The sequence below is a fragment of the Heterodontus francisci genome, chromosome 7 (genome assembly GCF_036365525.1).
Source record: "Heterodontus francisci isolate sHetFra1 chromosome 7, sHetFra1.hap1, whole genome shotgun sequence".
NCBI lineage: Eukaryota > Metazoa > Chordata > Chondrichthyes > Heterodontiformes > Heterodontidae > Heterodontus > Heterodontus francisci.
Genome location: NC_090377.1, coordinates 40956334 through 40978272, shown reverse-complemented (window position 1 = coordinate 40978272; position 21939 = coordinate 40956334). Strand labels below are relative to the sequence as shown.

Below are 21939 nucleotides of genomic sequence, written 5' to 3'. Positions count from 1 at the left end.
CATTTATACTAATCCTACACTAATCCCATATTCCTACCACATCCCCACCTTCCCGATATTCCCCTACCACCTACCTATACTAGGGGCAATTTATAATGGCCAATTTACCTGTCAACCTGCAAGTCTTTGGCTGTGAGAGGAAATCGGAGCACCCGGCAAAAACCCACGCAGACACAGGGAGAACTTGCAAACTCTGCACAGGCAGTACCCAGAATTGAACCCAGGTCGCTGGAGCTGTGAGGCTGCGGTGCTAACCACTGTGCCGCCCAATTCTCCAGATAATTTGCATTCCGTCCTGTTGCACTCCACCCACCAACAACAAATTATATTTACATATCGCCTTCAAGATAATAAAATTTCCCAAAAACTCTTCACAGCTGCTTTATAAAGCAAAATTGACACCAAGCCACATAAGGCCATATTAGGGCAAGAGCTTGGTGAAGGAGGTAGGTTTTAAGGACTGTCTTAAAGGAAGAAAGAGAGGTGAAGAAAGAGAGATGGAGAGGTGAAGGGAGGGAATTCCAGAGATAAGAGTCGAGGCGTCTGAAAGCAGGCCACCAATAGTGGAGCAATTAAAATCGGGGATAATCAACAGGCCAAGCAGCAGATGAGCGCAGATATCTTGGAGCGTTTGGGGTTGGAGGAAATTACAGAGATAGGGAAGGGTGAGGCCATGGAGGGCTTTAAAAACAAGGAGAAGAATTTTAAAATCAAGGTGTTGTTTGAATGGGAGCCAATGTAGGTCAGTGAGCACAGGGGTGATAGGTGAATGGGACTTGATGCAAGTAAGGACATGGGCACCAGTGTTTTGGATGACCTCAAGTTTATGGAGGGTAAAATGTGGGAAGCCAGCCAGGAGTGTGTTGTAATAGTCAAGTCTACAGATGACAAAGGCATGAATGAGGGTTTTAGCAGCAGATGAGCTGAGGCAGGGGTCAAGTCGGGCAATGTTATCTTTTCATTATCCTCTTGTTACTAACAAGTTATTGCTAAAAAAATAGAAAACAGTTGCTGGGGCTGTGGGAAAAAGGGGTTGCTGCTAAAATAGCAGGTACTTGTGATTTAAATTCTCAGGCAGTTGGATAGAGATAACTAAATGAAATCCCATGAGAGAACAACAAACCTTCCAGAATTATTTTGTTGGGACATACTGCACAATTATGCAGCCAAAGTTGTTTTACTGCTCAATTTTATTTAAGACCCAGCAAAACAGATATTTGCTTTCTGCCAATTTTAACTCAATCAGAAGTCAATCTGAAAATCAGAAGTCCTATTTATTAAGTATATATAGTCATATTCTCCAAGAATAGATTTTTCCTTAGCACTTACATTGAAGTCCATATGCTGAATAAATAGCAGATAAGGGCCTCATTATTTCAATTGTAACTGAGAGTTCAGTATGTAAGAAAGTCAGTTTAACATATCTCACAGGTGGTAGAAACCACTAAACTCTTCTGAGAGTGGAGTTAAGGCACTAAGTGAAACAGATGTTGTCACCAGTATTGATGGCTGGTAGTTTGCACATTTACGGTGGTGTTAGTTTGTCTGCCCCACTCTCCTGCTATTGACCTAACTGCATTTCCAGTTTCTGTGCGGCTTGTCTTATATATGATCAATTAATAAGACAGCAAGTATTTGAACAAAGCATTTCTTTCTGTGAAAGGCATGTCAATATGTCACTGTGTCTTGACGTGATGGCACCTTTATAGATTAACTAAAGATGTCTCACATCTCCTGTATCCTTGTGAAACTAGGAGAATTGATAGACTGGAAGCATCCACACCGTCGCACAGCACTTAGGGATCTAGTTTAGTGGGCAGAAAGCACATGCTGCGCTGAATCTAGTAACCCCCCCGTGGATCTCGGCGGCGGGTTCAGAAATGGGTGTCATTCCCTTATGTCAGGTGGGTGGCAGCCCCACTGCAATCACATGGTGGGCAACCATTTTGCATAATGGAGGCACAGGGCCCCTCAATCATGCGGTGGCAGTGGGAGGCGATACGGCGTCAGACAACTCCAAAGCAGGAGCTGGCACTATATTTAAAGCTCTGCTTGCATTACTGCCTTTGCAGTCACTTGCTGCTAGCTGCTTAAAACTGTGGTCCATTTTGCATTGACTCTGGACCACCCTACTCCCTGAGGCAGACCCCGCAGGATGTCTGAGCCAAGACACAGGGTGGCCCCACAGTTTAGTGATGCCTCCCTCCTGATTCTCCTTCGGGCTGCAAGGGAAAGGCGGGAGGCTCTGTTCCCCAGTGATGGCAAGAAGAGGTCCTCCCACCTGACCAAGCAAGCCTGGATGGAGATAGCTGAGGAGGTAAATAGCCTTGGGGTCACCCCTGGAACTGGGTACAGTGTCGTAAGAGGATCAACGACCTCCTGTGTTCTGTCAAGGTGAGTATTTCATACCTCTCTCCGTTTTAGTGATTGCAAGTGATTACGCAGGAGGCAGTGGGGAATGGAGAGGGAGGGACTACAATAGTGATGGCACAGGAGGTTAGGCATCACCTCATCCTGACGGATGTATAACTGCCTTTCTTTTACAGATCACCAGCCCCCTCGCTCCCCCCCCCCCCCCCCCAAACCCCTTAACTCCCCTGAGAGTGGACAGCAGCATGAGCTATATGAGAAACCCCAGTAGGGGGCAAGGGGCTGACACTAGCAAAACTGTCATGTTAATCTCTCTGTGAAGTATGACTATCTCCCTCTTTCCACTTGCAGGACAAGAGGGCCCACAACAGGAGGGAGACAGCCCGAACAGACAGAGGCATACCAATGTTCGGCCTCTCACCACAGCCAAGGAAAAGGCCTTGGTATTGGCAGGGTCACACAGCAGCTGTGTCATAGCCAACGGAGAGCCTGGAGTTTCTGTGCAAGAGAGTGAGAATTAGCTTCCATCGACATACTGATCACTTCTGGAGACCCGCATCACGTATTATTGGCATCCAAAGATCTGCACAGCCTAACCCTCACATGTTTTTCTTCTCTCATGCAGGTCAGCAACTGCAGGAGACTCAACTGGGAAGGGGATAGCCATCCCCCTCTGAGGAGGAGGAGCACTCAGAGGATGCACCATCCCATGACTCTCCTGCACCTTCCACCAGCGCAGATACCTTCACCTCAGTGGGTAACCGCTCGGCTGTAGAATCAGGGTCACAAGCTGGTGATGGCACTGCACACTCACCCGAGTAGCTGGTTGAGGCTGAGACAGCCAAGGCCACAGATAGTTGGAGGACTGTGGGTGGTCAGGCCCATGCTGAGCCCCAGATTGATAACGAGCCCTTAGTGTCAACAGCACAGGGCATGCTGGAGTTGCAGAGAGAGGTAAGGCAACATCTGGAGGAAATGCCAGAGGATATGCGCGGGAGATGGAGGAGGAGTCCATCCATGCCATGGCGGCTGCCATGTCTCAGGAATGTGATCAGATGGTTTCCTCCATCAAGATGTTGGCTATCCTCATGGAGAGCCAGATGCACAGATGGTGCAGACCTATACACCATCACCTTGGCCATGACCTCAATGCAGCAGTGGCAAGACGAGAGAAGGATGAGGCGCCTGGAGTCTTCTCCAGCTACTCATCCTTCTCTGGTGAGCAGGGAAATTCAAGTGAGCCTTGAAAAGGCGGAGGCAAGGCTGATCACCACAGCTGGGGATTCCCCTCCGGATGCTCTAGTGTGGACACTGGCTTCTCAGCCCCTCTGCCAGTGAGCCCAGCTCCAGTAGCCGCAATGCCTGAGACCTGTGCAGGAAACCCTCAGGCAGCTGGGGCTCTCCAGGCCTCAGGCAGCCAGAGGATGGCCACCAAAGTCATTGCAGGCCAAAAAGCAGCCTGATAAGCAGCCTGCCTCCAGCCCAGCTGCTGACGCAGGGGTTATACCTCGTAGAAGCACTTGCAAATGTATTAAGAAAAGCAGCTTGACACACTTGAGGTTCACGGATGTTTGATATCTGATGTTTGTTGTTTAATATAAAGTTATTTTGTTCAATCCATTAACTTCCATTGTGTACAAGTGATTATTCTCTCATGCCTTAATTGTGAGCTGCTGACTTCACCCTTCGTGGAATGCCAATGTAAGCACAGCCCTCATTTAAATATGCTGTCCCATGGGCACTAGTGCGCGTATCCACTGGACATTAGGCACGGAACACAAATGGAAATGAATCAAGAAACTACATGCATTGAGGTCAGTCTTTATTGGTTTCTCTGTGAGTGGGCATCAGAGTGGCTGGAAGTGGATAATTATGAGGTTGTCTCTTGCCTCATTGGCATGTCGTTAAATCTGCTTGGCCTCCAGTGCAAGGCTTTCAACATCCAGTGTTCCTCTCCCTCCTCCGCGTCCTCGTCATCGATGGAGGAGTGTAACTGAGGCATCTCATCGTCATGCAAGGCCTCCTGCTTCTGCAGTGCTAGATTTTGCAGAGCACATCAGACCATCAAGATATGTGAGATCCTCACTGGGGCATACTGCAGGGCTCCACTAGATTAATCAAGACACCGGAATCTCATCTTCAGCAGCCATATGGCCTGTTTGATGGTGGATTGGGTGGAGCCATGGCAAGTGTTCTATATCTCCTGTGTTGCAGTGTGAGGGTTCCTCACAGGTATCAGTAGCCATGTCTTCAATGGGTAGCTTTTGTCCCCAAGAATCCATCCCTAAAGATGAGCGGGGGGCCTGAAAAGTTGAAGCACCTTGGACTGTCGAAGTATGTAGGCATCATGACTGCTTTCCTGGAAGTGGGCACACACCTGCAGGAAGTGCTTTCGATGGTCGCAGACCAGTTGAATGTTGATGGAATGGAAGCCCTTCCTGTTGCTAGCTGGTCCGTTGGAGCCTTGATGGCCACATATGTGCAATCTATCACACCTTGCACCTGGGGGAATCCAGAAATGGCCCGAATCTGGTGGCTGTCTCGGCCTGACTGTCAGGGTCAGTTCTGTACCGAACATAGTCGCCGGCCTTCTTGAACAGGGCATTGCTCACCTCCTTGATGCAGCAGTAGACTGCTGCCTGGGAGACCCCACTCATGTCTTCAGTGGATTCTTGGAATGATCTAGATGTGTAAAAGTTTAGTGCCATTGTGATCTTCAGAACCACTGGCATAGGGTGACCCCAAATCCCATAGGTCTCAACTCGGCCTGCAGCAGGGCACATAAATTGGTGATGGCCTCCCTGGAGAGGCGCAGTCTTCACTGACAATGCCTCTTGGACATTTGAAGGTAGCTGATCCGAGTGCGGTACACTGGTGCAGATGGACTCCCTGAAGGCCCTCAGTGCCCACCCTTGCTGATGGCCAACCCTCTCATTTAGCAGTATTGGCAAACTCACATTTCACCAGCTGTTTGTTCACCAGGTACAGCCACCCAAACCCGCCCTGCAGAGCTGCTGAGACCCAAACCCCCTTGCAGAGCCCTCGAGACCACGAACCCCCCCCCCCCCCAAACCCTTGCACAACGCACAGCACTACAGTCCAAAAATGGCCTTCCCAGCCCCCTCTCCCTTTATGCTGTGCTGATCATGGCTGTCTTACCATCACAGCAATGAAGCCTTGCCTCGGTGCTGCCAGCTTTCTACAGTTGTGAATCTGAAGGCGCATGAGTGCTGCCTGCCATCCATTTAATCCCAAGCCCCCCATTAAATCGCAATGAAAGACATGCTAATGTATTGAAAGTAAGTGTTCTACATTTTAAAATACATTCCCATTGCATCGGACCATCAAATCCGCCTTGGTGCTTTCCCGCCACTGACTAAATCTGGAACCAACATCACAATGCGGATTTCCGGATGGATGCTTCTCCATCCCCCCATGCCATCTTTCTCACTACAAATAGCCACACAAAATTCTGCCCGCTCAGTGCAAGACAGAGATATTCCCCTCACCCCACTATATTGGTACATCCGAAAAAATTAGTCATCAAGGGCCCGCATCTATAATAGGTGTTAAGCCTTTTCCATATGCCAATAAGGGACTAATGCACGTTTGAAGTTCCCTGTGCAAAATTGGGTGCGTGGGCTGGCTACAGTCAAGAAAATCAGGTATACACGCAGACGAACCGGTTTTTAAAAATTTTTTTTCTTTCCAAAATATACTTTATTCATAAAAATCTGTAAAAATTACATTCGCAAACAGTTTAAAACAGCATCAAGTCAAAAAATACAAACAGTGCAAAGGTGATCAGTTTCCTTCTATACAATCATGAGTTGCCTCACAACCCTTCCATTTCACATTTGTCCTGCCAGATACATTTTTACATTATACAGGAGACAGAAATTTTCCCGATACAGTTCGAGGGGTTTCCCATGGATCCAGCCCTTCAGTTCAGCTTGGTGGGGGGACCTTACACTGTGGTCTTTCCCCATTGAGCCTTTGCTGCGGCTGCCCCAAGCTTTAGTGCGTCCCTCAGCACGTAGTCCTGGACCTTGGAATGTGCCAGTCTGCAACATTCGGTGGTGGACAACTCTTTGCGCTGGAAGACCAGCAAGTTTCGGGCAGACCAAAGGGCGTCTTTCACCGAATTGATAGTCCTCCAGCAGCAGTTGATGTTTGTCTCGGTGTGCGTCCCTGGGAACAGCCCGTAGAGCACAGACTCCTGTGTTACAGAGCTGCTTGGGATGAACCTCGACAAAAACCACTGCATCTCTTTCCACACCTGCTTTGCTGGTGGTCTTTAAAGAATACTTAGCTTAGAGAAATACTTAGAGAAAAAAAGACTTGCATTTATAGAGCACCTGCCATGACATTAGCATGTCCCAAAGCACTTTACAGCCAATGCAGGAAAAGCGGCAGTCAATTTTTGCATAGCAAACGTCTACAAACAGCAATGTGATACTGACCAGATAATCTGTTTTTAGTGATGCTAATTGAGGATAATGATGCCCAGAACACCAGGGATAGCTTCCATGCTCTTCTTCAAAATAGTGCCATGGAATCTTTTACATCCAACTGAGAGAGCAGGCGGGGCCTTGTTAACATCTAATCTGAAAGACGGCACTGCTGACAGTGCAGTACTCACTCAGTGAAGTACTCAAGCTGCACTGCATAACCACAGAATCACAGAATAATTCAGTGCAGAAGAGGCCCTTCGGCCCATCGAGTCTGCACTGATGCATTAAAGACACCTGACCTGTCTACCTAATCCCATTTGCCAGCACTTGGCCCATAGCCTTGAATGTTATGACATGCCAAGTGCTCATCCAGGTACTTTTTAAAGGATGTGAGGCAACCCGCCTCTACCACCCTCCCAGGCAGGGCATTCCAGACTGTCACCACCCTCTGGGTAAAAAAGTTCCACCTTAAATCCCCCTTAAACCTCCTGCCCCTCACCTTTAACTTGTGACCCCTTGTAACTGACCCTTCAACCAAGGGGAAGAGCTGCTCCCTATCCACCCTGTCCATGCCTCTCATAATCTTGTACACCTCAATCAGGTCACCCCTCAGTCTTCTCTTCTCCAGCGAAAACAACCCAAGCCTATCCAACCTCTCTTCATAGCTTAAATGTTCCATCCCAGGCAACGTCCTGCTGAATCGCCTCTGCACCCCCTCCAATGCAATCACATCCTTCCTATAATGTGGCGACCAGAATTGCACACAGTACTCCAGCTGTGGCCTTACCAAAGTTCTGTACAACTGCTTTTGTAATCTATGCCTCGATTGACAAAGGCAAGTGTCTCATATGCCTTTTTCACCACCCTATTAACCTGCCCTTCTGCCTTCAGAGATCTATGGACAAACACGCCAAGGTCCCTTTGTTACTCGGAACTTCCCAGTGTCAGGCCATTCATTGAATACTTCCGTGTCACATTACTCCTTCCAAAGTGTATCACCTCACACTTTTCAGGATTAAATTCCATCTGCCACTTTTCTGCCCATTTGACCATCCCGTCTATATCTTCCTGTAACCTAAGACACTCCACCTCACTGTTAACCACTCGGCCAATCTTTGTGTCATCCGCGAACTTACTGATCCTACCCCATACATAGTCATCCATGTTGTTAATATAAATGACAAACAATAGGGGACCCAGCACAAATCCCTGTGGTACACCACTGGATACTGGCTTCCAGTCACTAAAACAGCCGTCTGTCATCGCTCTCTGTCTCTACAGCTAAGTCAATTTTGAATCCACCTTATCAAGTTACCTTGCATCCCATGTGCATTTGCTTTCTTGATAAGTCTCCCATGTGGGACCTTGTCAAAGGCTTTGCTGAAATCCATGTAAACTACATCAACTGCACTATCCTCATCTACACACCTGGTCACATGCTCAAAAAATTCAATCAAATTTGTTAGGTATGACCTCCCTCTGACAAAGCCATGCTGACTATTCCTAATCAAATTTTGCCTCTCCAAGTGGAAATAGATTCTCTCCTTCAGAATTTTCTCCAATAGTTTCCCTACCACTGACGTGAGACTCACTGGTCTGTAGTTCCCTGGCTTATCTCTACAACCTTTCTTAAATAGTGGGACCAAATTAGCTGTTCTCCAGTCCTCTGCCACCTCCCCCGTGGCCAGAGAGGAATTAAAAATTTGGGTCAGAGCCACTGCAATCTCCACCCTCACCTCCCACAGCATCCTGGGACACAAATCGTCCGGACCTGGAGATTTGTCCACTTTTAAGCGTTCCAAAACCTCCAATACCTTGTCACTCCCTATGACAATCTGCTCAAGAACCTCACAATCTCTCTCTCTGAGTTCCATATCTACATCCTCATTCTCTTGGGTGAAGACAGATGTGAAGTATTCGTTCAACATCCTACCAACTAACCTACCCATCTGGCACCTGACCACTATCTTGAAGTCATTACTTTGCAAACATCCAAAGTGAAAATATTCTTGCAGTTTGGTTAAAATCATCCAGATTAAATGCCAGAAATATAATCCAAGACAAAAATGCTGTATAATCTCCAAAACGATGATCTCTTATTAAAATTTGATTTGAATTCCACCACATGATTTCCAAGATTCTACTGTAAATGTGCATACAATATGCAGTTTCTGCAACAATTCTAGTCAGGGCTCCATAGTTGCCCAAATTCATTGACTCTTTTTTGATCATAACCAGCACACAGACAGCAAAATATACAGGAGTGCTCTTCCCAGCTCCAAATTAAAACCATGGGTTGCTGCTGTGCACCGCTCAATTCGCCTCCCGATTGCTGCTTTGAAACCATCCTGAAAACCCCCTTGCTCCAGTCACAGCCCTCTCGATTGCTTTTCCTTCCCTTTTAAACATCAATTGAGACTGCCGCCAGTAATGCAGCAGGCTAAAGTTCCAAGCTTCCTTGCCAACATGCTACCTGGGCACTCCCAGCAGCTGTCTGCAGTTCACAGATCTCATTTGAATAAGACCTGAGGCCCAGTATCGAGTGTACTACACATTCAAGTCCAGGGATTGATTTGAGGCTAAATATTTCCAAAGTCCATGTACATATATCAGTGGATTATTAACACCAAATGCATCAGCTTCAATTCAAAAGTTCAGTGGTTTCCATATTTTAATTTAGAATCTAATTGCGTCTAACTTGGATAGGCGCGTATTTAATACAAACCAAATTTGCTAAAATTTTGCTTTAAAATCTCACAGTACCAGGGTAAACTTGTGAAACAGTGGTATACCTAGTTGTTTAATGAATGGTTTCCATGCAATTTAGAAAGCATTATCAACCTACATGAATGCAAAGGGTAGTACAATGGTTGAGAGCCTATACAATGAGTTTCTTAATTGCTAGACTATCAGGTTGGGCATGAAACAAGATTTACTAACACATGTTGAAACATTGGCCTGCATTTTGCGATTAGCAGCAAAGCAACGGCACGTGCCTCTTACCTCAAAGAAAGCTGCGCACAAAGGCCGAATGATTTCCGTGACTTGGTTTTTCCCTCTCCAAAAGGCAGTTTAAAACTGGTACCATATCAAGGGGATGTCGTGGCGTGCAGCAGCAGTGATGTCAGCAAGCAAGTAGGCAGCCAATCAAATTGAAGTATTTACAGACAGCAAACCAGGAAATTAAAAGCACTGAAAATCATGCATTTAACTTACATTTATTCTGTTATCTGAAAGTTTAAGACTATATTAAGTCAGAGGTTAAAATAAAGATAAACAGACTTTTAAAAAGAGAGAAAAAATTATGGCTGGAATTTTATGTCGGGACGATGGCCCCGCTCACCAGCCAAAAAGTCGGGATTGAGCCTCTCTCTGCCGGGCCTGGAAGCCACACTGTAATTTGACATGTCCAGGCCCTTAATTGGCCACTGGCAGAAAATCCTGCCTCTAGGACCTATCAGCCAATCAGCGGGCTGGCAACTCTTCGGTCCCAGCAGTCCCACTGGGAGTGGTGGCCATTGCTGGGACTGCACCCAGCTATAAGGGGATCATGAACATCAACCTTTATAAAGGTGAGTGGGGGTTTGGGCCTTGCTGGGGACACTTGGCTGGGCCCTGGCAAGGGTTGTTCAGGAGGGCGGGAGGTGGTGTTTCAGCGGAGGTGCTGTGGGGCCCTCTGAGAGGCACAGGGTGCTTGATCAGGAGGGCCCCCCTCCAGGCCCGCAAGGAGGCCACCTGGCTTTACCAGGTGGCCTTCGCAGGTGTTGAAACTCCAGCTGAAATACCAGCGACGCGTGAGGAGGCCCTTGAGTGGCAATTAACTGGCCACTTAAGGGCCTCAATTGGCCTGGGTTTGGGCAGGCTTTTTGTCACCTTCCCCCGCCTCTTGTAAGATTGCAGTGGGGACGGGAAGACGATGGAAATTTTGCACCTCCAGTCCGGTCCTGTGGGGGGCATAAAATTCCGGCCTATGTTTTTAAAGATGTGAAATTTTTAATTATTGAAGAGAAATTTAACACAGCTCCAGCGACCTGGGTTCAATTCTGGGTACTGCCTGTGCGGAGTTTGCAAGTTCTCCCTGTGACCGTGTGGGTTTTTGCCGGTTGCTCCAGTTTCCTCCCACAGCCAAAGACTTGCAAATTGGCCATTATAAATTGCCCCTAGTATAGGTAGGGGAATATCGGGACAGGTGGGGGTGTGGTCGGAATATGGGATTAGTGTAGGATTAGTATAAAATGGGTGGTTGATGGCCGGCACAGACTTGGTGGGCCGAAGGGCCTGTTTCAGTGCTGTAGCTCTAAATAAAAAATAAATCTAAAATTTGCTTTGCAGGGCCCATGAGGGTGTTTTGCAATAATTCTGAAGTCAGTATGTCGTAAAAAATCCAGTTACACAGTCAACAAAATGTAACTTTTTCCAGGGTTTTTACAGCGAGCCTAACAATTCATGGTTGCAATGGAGATTGCAGTCTGTGGAACCTCTACAGCATACTCTATAGAGGAGCGCATACTCACTGACAGCAACTTTTGGATTTCCATGCTGTTCTACGCATGTCTGATCTCCCTAAGTTGTTGTCAGTTTTAGTGGAGTAAAGATGGCAAAAGCTGACAGCAAGATCTAGGCCATGTCAAACAAAATGCTTTGCATTCAGATTTAACATAATCAATAAATGCTGTTAATATTGTAATTCTTTTTTGTCTTAATATGTGTGTATTAAAAGTACCAACTATGTTCAAATATGATTTAGATATATTATGTATTCTAGTGTCAAACAAAATTTGAAAACATGCTAGATTCCTGTTAGTACTCAGCTCTGACAGACTGCTTAGTATGAAAATCATTCATTTACTTTTTTAGGTCAAATGAAGCGTACTAGGCATGTGCTACAAAAGGCCCACGGAGAGGGAAGGCCCTGCTCCTCCCAACTAGCTCAATACCGACCTTGCCTTATAAAGCCATGTTATAGCTGGGTTTTTGGTGAATGGTCGACCTGCAAATTGGAGGTAAGATTATCACTTTATTATCGTTTGTCTTCGGGCTGCAAAATTACTTTGTACAGGAATATGTGATTTCAGTCTTTGACTAATGTAAAATGTTGCTGGCAAGAGGAAGGATACGAACATTTAAAGAAACAATGCAATGACCTTTTTTTCTCACATAACCCTTCCCTTGCAAATACAACACCACCTGATGCTTTTCTCTTGCTAGAAGACGTGAGCTACAAACATCTCTGTGACTGATAACAATGACCCGCCTTGACTGGCAGGAGATTAAATTTATACCAGGCAACCTAAATATCAGTTTTTTTCCATTTGCCTCTTTGCACATTCTTTCCAAAATAGAATTTATTATATCTGCATAGCATTTCTTTCTCTCGGTCCAATCAATGAAGAGCTGGATGTCACCTAAGTAGCCTTGGAGATCAAATGGTTTTCTTTTGTGAGTCAAAAACTCAACTTTGAACTGAAACCAATATTTGATTAACAAAGGTGTCTGTCAAATGTGGAGTATGGAGGTATGGCATATGTGCTATCAGGTTTAACCACTCATAATTAAAATCCCCCCATCCTGGTTCAATATTTTGCATCAGGTTTTACATATGATGACAGAGTGAGAATATAGGTGTCCTAAAGAAGGCTGTGGAACAATTGTCAGAGATAACTAGAAAAATAATTAATTTTGAAAAAAATTGACAAAACTCAGTGCACCAGGTAAATAAAAGCAAAATACTGCAGATGCTGGAAATCTGAAATAAAAACAAGAAATGCTGGAAACACTCAGCAGGTCTGGTAGCATCCGTGGAGAGAGAAGCAGAGTTAACATTTCAGGTCAGTGACCCTTCATCAGAACTGGCAGAGGCTACGAATGTAATAGGTTTTAAGCAAGTAAAGCAGGGGTGGGGCAAGAGATAACAAAAGAGATGTTGATAGGACAAGGTCAAAGTGTTCCAGTGAACAGCAATGCAAGCTCGAGGAACATTATCTCATTTATCGATTAGGCACGCTACAGCCTTCTGGACTGAACATTGAGTTCAATCATTTCAGAGCATGACGGGGCCCCCCTTTTTATTTTTATTTTTATTTTTAGTTATTTTTTCTTTTTTATGTGTTTATTTTATTTTAGTTTGTTTAGTTTGTTTCTACTGTGCCTACCCACTGTTTGTTGTTTGTTTGTTCTTGGGGCCAGGCTGTTCAGTTTTCTGCCAATTAACACCCTCTCTGCACTCATGCATTGTCTTTCACCACACCAGTAACATACCGTTTGCCTTTGCTCCATGACCTTCTGGTCAGTTATTCTCTGTGACCTTGCATTGTTTGGAGAGTGGGCAATGTAATAACCTTGTTCAAACAGTGAGACAAGGATAATCCAACTAACTAACTAACCAACTAACTATAGACCAATGAAAGATGAAAGGTCATAGATCTGAAACGTTAACTCTGCTTCTCTCTCCACAGATGCTGCCAGACCTGCTGAGTATTTCCAGCACTTTCTGTTTTTATTACTATAGACCAGTTAGTTTAATGTAAGATGTGACCAAACTCTTAGAATTCATAATTCAAAACAAGATCAGTGGATTTTTGGAAGTACATTGCTTAAAGGACAGCTAGCGTGTATTTGTTAAAGGAAAGTGATATGTGGCAAATTTATTGCAGTATTTTATGAAAAATATGACTGGAATAATAAAGGAATGCAGAATTCTTTATGGATTTTCAGAAGATGCCTCATAAGAAACTTGTTAGAAAAAGTCAACTATATGATATAACAGAAATGTAGTGACATGGATAAAAACTTGGCTGCCAGAATAGAAACAAAGAGTTTGGGTAAATGAATGTTGCTTGTATCGGAGAAGACTTGCAAGTGATGCACGCTGAGGTCAGTGCTGGATCCATTTTCGTTCTTGGTGTAGGTGATTTAGACTTGGATATAGGGAATGCAATCTGAAAATTTGCTGATGACACAAGAGTGCATTTTTTGGATAAATCACATGGAGGTCTGTGAAAGACCTCAGGAAGACACAGTGAGCAGAATGGACCAACAGATAGAAGATGCAATTTAATGTTGTTATGATTGAGGTTATACATTTTCAGAGGAAAAACAAGAAATGGCAGCATATGCTCAATGGAAAAATAGTGAATGGTGTGAATGATTCAAATACATAATCCACTACTTGTAAATGTCGTTTCTAATTTGCGTTTCTGCCTGAACATATATTTTTACTAATTAGAACAGAAAACCCACATTTTCTTGATTTGTTTTTAAAATCAACATGAACTACAGCAAGCACAGGTAAATAAAGGCATAAAGAGTTCTATATAATTTTGTGATTTGTAAATAGGTGCAAAGAGTACAAGATTAAAGAAATAATTCTAAGTCAGCGGAATAATTTTCACTGGAGAAGAGAAGGTTAAAAGAAAAATTAAGACGAGGTATTTAAAATAATGAAGAGTTTTTATAGAGTGAATAAGGTAAAATGATTCCCTCTGTTTAGAGAGTCATTAAGAGAGAAGGGAGAGTGGGAGGAGGTTTCTTCATACACAGGATTGTTGGAACAGGGAATATGTTTCCAAAGGTTCAGGAAGAGATCATTATAACATTTCAGGAACTTTGCATAAAGAAGTGGAAGAAGAGAAGGTACAAGAGCGATGGGGAAAATGTTGGGGCAGTGGGTTCATTTTGGAATGCTCAAGCAGTTTCTGTTAGTTTCTACAGATATTTTTGAAATTATTTAATAATAGCACTAAATATTTTCAGTACATTGCAACTTGATTTTGAATTTGATCCAGAGAATCTATCTTGAACATAGGCATCATGCCATGTAACAAAGCTTGTAAGAGTGGTTTAATATCAAAGTAGTTAAAGGCTTTCTGACTGACAATCATGGAATTTACAAGATGAAAACACTGCAAATTGTTGCAGCTTCAGAATCCAATTTATAAAGCAGATAATGCTGGCCTACAAGTAGCCTTTTATTAGCAACCTTTGTTGCTGTATGTTATACTGACATTGGAGATAGCTTCTCAAAGGAACAGCTATTTTTCTGGCTTCAGATAAATAGGTGACTGCACATTGAAATACAGATATTGGCAAACACTTCTAACTGAGGAAATAACTCTGAAAACTTTACAGAAGGTTTTGAAGAGGAAGCAAGGATGCAGAACTGACTGGTTTTCATTCTTCATTAAAAATCATTCATTATCTGCAGCTCCAATGTATAAATCACTCAGGAAGATGGAACCTGAGGTTTCCTTTACCGAGCTTATTTTTAAAAATAAAACTGACATACCTTCGAAATTCTAACTCTGAAGGGTGTGGGATATTTCAGTGGATTTATCTACTGTCCAGCAAACTGGAGAGATCGGGCAGATGCTAAACTTGATTCCCACCCTGCGTTTATTTGGTTGCTGCAGCTTCGTAGCCAATGTTTACTGTCGAAGTTCACACATTAAGAGTTAGCAATTGGTAGAGGTATGGGAGGCCATCTTGAAATCATGCCCAGCAAGACAAGGCAGTAACCAGAAGACACAAATTTAGGATAATCACAAAAAGAATTAAACGCAAGGTTAGAAAAAATTCTTCACACAGAAGATAGTTAAAATGTGGAATTCTCTGCTGCAAACCATGACTGAAGCAGAGTTTAAAAATTATTCTAAAGTGGGTTAGGGAGTTGTTTGAAAAAGGGAAATGTTTCAATACATAGAGAGTGAGGAGGAGAGTGGGGTTAGGCAGAGTAACATTTTTGGAGGAAAGCACTGGCACAGACTTGACGGATCACGTGACTTGTTTCTGTGCTGGAACATTTGACTACTCAATGGCATCATGTTTGTTGGAGGGAAGTAGAGGAGAGATAATTGGCAAAATAACAGAGTGGTATAGAATCTGCTAAATTTAATCAAAAGTTGAGCAGGATCCAAAATGAGATATTCTCATCAAGAATAGCCAATAAAAACACTTAAAATGGAAATGTTGCATATGAGCTGTTAATGAAACATACTTCAAAGGAGAAGATTTAGCAGCTAGAACATTTGAAAAAAAGAATCGCCATAGAATTGGTGAAAAAATAAATAAACTACAAATTCCAGGGGGCCAGTACACCCCAATTTCAAATGACTGAAATAATCTGAAATAACAAGGAGATGGGAGTATTTAGTTATCAAAATAATTCAGGACTCTAAAATGATAATGTTTGAATATTAGTTTCTTATAAGACAGTGGCTTTTCAGTTTTTTCCTCGCTTCTGGCTCACAGTTTATCCTGTAGTGTTAAACCCCCGTGTTTGTTTCAGTGGTTAATCAACGTAAAATAAAAATGACATTATTTCAGCAACAGATTGGGCGTAATTTTAACCCACAAGGAAGGGTGAGTTTAGGTCAGGTGAGAAGTTAAAATCAGAAAAAATTCAAACATGACCCCAGTTTACATCGAGCTCACCCACTGGTCTTCAGGAAAGCCAGCAGGTAAAAGGAGGCAGATCCATCAAGTGTTTTTACAGCAGGAGGAGCAGGGGTGATTCCTCCGGGACCAACATGCTAATCTGCTTCCAGTTCCACCATCATCAACTCCACCCAGTCTCCCCACCCTCCCACTGCCCACACTATGATTTCACCCCACCTCCACGTTCTCCCCCCAGCGATCGTTCCTCCTCGAACCACAATGTCCTCCTATCTCCACTCTCTTCTCCCATTAATCACAATCTTCCCCGCTGACCACTATCTCTCTCATCCCCCCCAACCACTATTTCTCCCCACAATTTCTACCCCACTGACTACTATCACTGCCACCACCCACTAGCTTCCCCACGACCACAATCTCTGCCCCCACCAATTGTTATCTCTCCCTCTGACCATTTCCCTGCCCCCCCCCTGCACACCACTTTCTCTCCCCTCCCCCACAACCACTATCTCTCAGCCCCACAGCCACTATCGCTCACCCCCCAACCATGATATCTCCCTCCCTCCCTACCCACTCTCTGCTCCTTGGTTATAGCCTTGTACCACAGGCTTTTTACTTGACAGGCAGGCAGCCTGGGTGGCACAGTGGCGCAGTGGTTAGCACTGCAGTCTCACAGCTCCAGCGACCCCGGTTCGATTCTGAGTACTACCTGTGCGGAGTTTGCAAGTTCTCCCTGTGACCACGTGGGTTTTCGCCGGGTGCTCCGGTTTCCTCCCACAGCCAAAGACTTGCAGGTTAATAGGTAAATTGGCCATTATAAATTGCCCCTAGTGTAGGTAGGTGGTAATGGGGATGTGGTAGGAATATGGGATTAATGTAGGATTAGTATAAATGGGTGGTTGATGGTTGGCACAGACTCAGTGGGCTGAAGGGCCTGTTTCAATGCTGTATCTCTTAAAAAAAAAACTAAGTTGCATAAGAAGATATTTGGACAGATAACCAAACGTTTGATTACAGAGGAAGGCTTTAAGAAGAGTCTTAAAGGAGGGTAGAAAGACGGAGAGGTTCAGAGAGGCAGTTCCAGAGTTTAGGCCCTATGTAGCTGAAGTCATGGCTGCCAATGCAGAGCAATTAAGATTGGGAATGCATAAGAGGTAGGAATTAGAGGAGTGCAGAGATCTGGGAGGGTTGGAAAACTGGAGTGGCGTTACAGAGATGGAGAAGGTCAAGACCATTAGGAATCTGAAAACAAGGAATGGAATTTTAAAATCGCGGCATTGCCTGACCGGGAGCCAGAGTAGGTCAGCGAGCACAAGGGTGATGAGTGAATGGCACTTAGTGCAAATTAGGACACAGGCAGCAGAGTTTTGGATGAAGTCAAGTTTATGGAGGGTGGAAAATGGGAGACCAGCCAGAAGAGCACTGGAATAGTTAAGTTTTGAGGTAATAAATGTTGGATGAGGTTTTCAGCGGAAGACGAGCTGAGGCAGGAGCAGTATGACAATGTTATAGAGGTGGAAGTAAGAAGTTTTACGATGGAGAGAATATATGGGTTGATCGGTCATCTCAGGATCACTTTTGGTACCAAGGTTGAGAGCAGTCAGGTTCAGGCTCAGGGAGCCTGGGAGAGTTATGGAGTTGGTGGACTATGTAATAGGAACTGAAGATAATGGTTTCGGTTTTGCCAATATTTAATTGGAGGAAATTTGCACTCATGCAGTAGTGGACATCGAACACGCAGTGTGACAAATTAGAGACGGTGGTGGGGTTGAGAGAGGTGATAGTGAGATAGGGTCCCCTTGTCCTTACCTTCCACTCTACCAGGCTTTGGGGAGTTAGGAGGTGAGTTAATCACTGCAGAATTCCTAGCCTCTGACTTCCTCTTGTAGCCGCAGTATTTATATGGCTACTCCAGTTCAGTTTCTGGTCAATGATATCCCCGGGATGCTGATGGTGGGGGATATGATGGCAATGATGGCAATGCCGTTTGAATGTCAAGGGGAGATAGTTAGATTCCCTCTTGTTGGAGATGGCCATTACCTGGCACTTATGTCAGATTTCCAGGTGAACACGTCCCGACTGCATTTTTCATCCCCTCTCCACCCGCCGCCAAGCCCACTCTCAGAGGCCCAGTAAAATTTGGACTAATGTTTCAGATCAATGACCTTTCATTTTTTTAATAATGACTGGGTTGCCATTTTTCAGGTATACACACTCAGCAGATTGAAACTGCACATTCACTCACGTGCAGTCAAGACATTTTACTGTGTATTGTGCACAGGAGAGTCTCTCACTTAAGCATATTTGGTGAGAGAGAGTCAATTTTCCGATTTAAAAAAAATCTGTTTGTCAGCTATTAACCCTGAAAAGGAAGATTTCTTGAGCTTGCACTTTAAAATGACATATTTGGCTTGTTTGTTTGATATATATTAAAAGTTTTTTTGAAAAACTTGCAGCTCATTTATTTGCACAGGGTACTAATTGATCCAAGAATCAGGAGAGTTTTGATTTATTAGAAATAGGTTATTGAAAGGGAGATGAAGTGGTCAAATCTGGGACTTAAATGACTCAAGTTTTTTTTTCCACATGTGTATTTTTCTTATTGAAGCCTTTGAAGATATATCAATAAATCTGAATGAATCCTTGGATTTCCAATCTTGCAATCCCACAATTGTACCTGGGGAAATAAAAAAAATGAGTTGTGCACACTATATTCTAGTATGGTCAATGTTGAAAGTATAAATAACAGTGCTAGCAGTTTAAGCCTAAATTCAGAGCATTAGACTGGGATTAAAGACTTGACATCTATAAGGTAATTCAAGACTATGGCAATGTATTTAAGTCAGCATGAATTGATAGAAAACTGGTCATGCCAAACCAATGTGATGTAATTGAATGGCAGTTAGTTACTGTTGAATAGAGTATGGCAAAGACAATTAATTGCCTGGGCTGGAGCATTTCAGCTATGAAGAGAGACTGGATAGGCTAGTGTTGTTTTCCTTAGAGCAGAGAAGGCTGAGGGGGGACCTGATTTAGGTATATGAAATTATGAGGGGTATAGATAGGGTAGATAGGAAGAAACTTTTTCCCTTAGCAGAGGTGTCAATAACCATTGGGCATAGATTTAAGGTAAGGGGCAAAAGGTTTAGAGGGGATTTGAGGAAAATCTTTTTCACCCGGTGGTGGTGGGGGGGGGGGGGGGGGGGGGGTGTTGGAATCTGGAACACACTGCCTGAAGGGGTGGTAGAGGCAGGAACCCTCACATCATTTAAGAAGTATTTAGATGAGCATTTGAAATGCCATAGCATACAAGGCGACGAGCCAAGTGCTGGAAAATGGAATTAGAATAGATGGGTGCTTGATGGCCGGCATGGACACATGGGCCAAAGGGCCTGTTTCTGTGCTGTATAACTCTATGACTCTATGACTTTATGAACCAGAAAAATTGTTAGAGATGTAACAGGTTTTAAGCAAGTACAGTGGCAGGGAATAGTGTTGGGGTTGAAGACTGAAAGGGAAGGCCTGTGATAGGGTGGAAAGTAGTAGAGATTAACTGACAAAAGGGATGATGGTGCAAGGCAAAAGGGAATGGAGTCATATCTTGTACAAAGGAAGATGGTTGTGGTTGTTGGAGGCCATTCATCTCAGCCCCAGGACATCACTGCAGGAGTTCCTCAGGGTGGTGTCCTAGGCTCAACCATCTTCAGCTGCTTCATCAATGACCTTCCTTCTGTCATAAAGTCAGAAGTGAGGATGTTCGCTGATGACTGTACAATGTTCACTACCATTTGCAACTCAGATACTGAAGCAGCCCATGTCCATATGCAACAAGACCTGGACAACATCCAGGCTTGGGCTGTTAAATGACGAGTAACACCCCACACAAGTGCCAGGCAATGACCATCTCCAATAAGAGATAATTTAATCATTTTCCCTTGACATTCAATGACATTACCATCGCTGAAACCCTCTCTATCAACACCCTGGGGTTACCATTGACCAGAAATTGAACTGGACCAGCCACATAAATACTGTGGCTACAGGAGCAGCTCAGAGACTGGGAATTCTGTGACAAGTAATCTACCTCCTGGCTCCTCAAAGCTTGTCCACCATCTGCAAGGCACAAGTCAGGAGTGTGATAGAATACTGTCCACTTGCTTGGATGAGTACTGCTCCAACAACACTCAGGAAGCTCGACACCATCCAGGACAAAGCAGCCTGCTTGATCAGCACCCCATCCACCAACTTAAACATTCAGTCCCTCTTCCACCAATGTACAGTTGGAGCAGTGTGTACCATATACAAGATGCACTGCAGCAACTTACCATGCTTCCTTCAACAGCACCTTCCAAACCCGCAATCTCTTTCACCTGGAAGTAGAAGGATAGCAGACATATGGGAACACCACAAGTTAAAAATCAAATCGCACACTATCCTGACCTGGAAATATATCGCCGTTCCTTCACTGTCGCTGGATCAAAATCCTGGAACTCCCTAACAGCACTGTGTGTGCACCCACACCAGATGGACTGCAGCTCACCACCACCTTCCCAAGGGCAATTTGGGATGGGCAACAAATGCTGACTTTGCCAGCGACGCCCACATGCCATGAAAGGATTTTTAAAAAGATGCGAATCGGGTGCTTGGATTGATCCTGTGCAGCCCTTCAATATGCTCCAGCAAGGGTCCTGTGTATTGTGATGCTGTGCTGTGCTCTGCACATGTTAGCACTACAGAGGAAGGTGGCCTTGAATAATGAGGACATCATTGGTCACCATTCCTCATTCGATGAGGAGGATTTGGAGGAGCTTGCTGAGCAAGCAGTGCAGGATGAGGAATCCCTTGCACTAGAAGTAAGGTGCAATGAGGGACATGCAATGGAGGCTCGAGATAATCTCATGCGTACCTGTTTCTTCTTATCCCGCTGCCCTTTCAGTGCAATAAAGACTTATCTTTACGTGAACATGTCGCCTCCTTCTTGCACTCCATCGCCTAGTGCCCAGGTTCACAGCACACGCTGGGGAGCTGATTATACGCAGCCCGCTCCAACATTAGCAGCCCCTTGAGGGACTAAGGCTGTAGATGACATCTAACAAGGCAGCATGAATGGAAAGGATGGCTATCAGCTGTGCCTCTAACATTTATTGAGTGGCACAACATAATAAAGCCTTAACGGGTACAAAGTCTAAACAGCCGTCAATGCCAAGTGCATCTAGGTGCTCTTCTTAACTCGCTTACATGCGCTCCTATGAGATGCCACCCCGACACTTGCTGCTAAGGTGGAGGCTGGCTGCTGATCAACTGCCCCATGGCTTGGGATCAGCTTGGTGGCCGTCCTCTGGCTACCCGAGGCCTGGAGGGACCCAACTTGCTGAGGGGCTCTTGACGGGTGCAGGACCTTCCTCTGTGGAGGCACTGGGGTCACTGGGGGCTGAGGATCCACTGTCCATACCAGAAGGGCCCTCAAAGGAGCCCCCAGATGCATAAAGCAGCTGCGCCTCCTCTCTTGCAAAGCACATTTGCACTTTCCTTCTGTCCTGGTGGAAACTCTAGGTGCTTCGTCCCCCTCTTGCATGGCCACTGCTGCACTGAGTTCATGGCCAAGGTGATGGCGTGCAGATCTGCGGGCCATCTGTCTCTGGCATTCATTGTGTGGTCTGCTGGATCTGACTCTCCAGAGAATCATCAATCTCTCCATGGAGGAAGGCATGCGTGCACACGCCTG

General features: G+C 44.8%; 1 protein-coding gene across 6 annotated transcripts in view; it reads left to right on the top strand.

The window, feature by feature from the left end:
• The window catches only part of thsd7ba (thrombospondin, type I, domain containing 7Ba), a 953049-nt gene that overhangs the window by 850692 nt on the left and 80418 nt on the right, over positions 1–21939 (top strand). For all 6 annotated transcript variants that reach the window (XM_068035032.1, XM_068035036.1, XM_068035034.1 and 3 more), the window contains one exon: positions 11682–11827. In XM_068035032.1, the coding sequence (XP_067891133.1) occupies positions 11682–11827 (146 nt within the window). The remainder of the gene's footprint in view (positions 1–11681; positions 11828–21939) is intronic.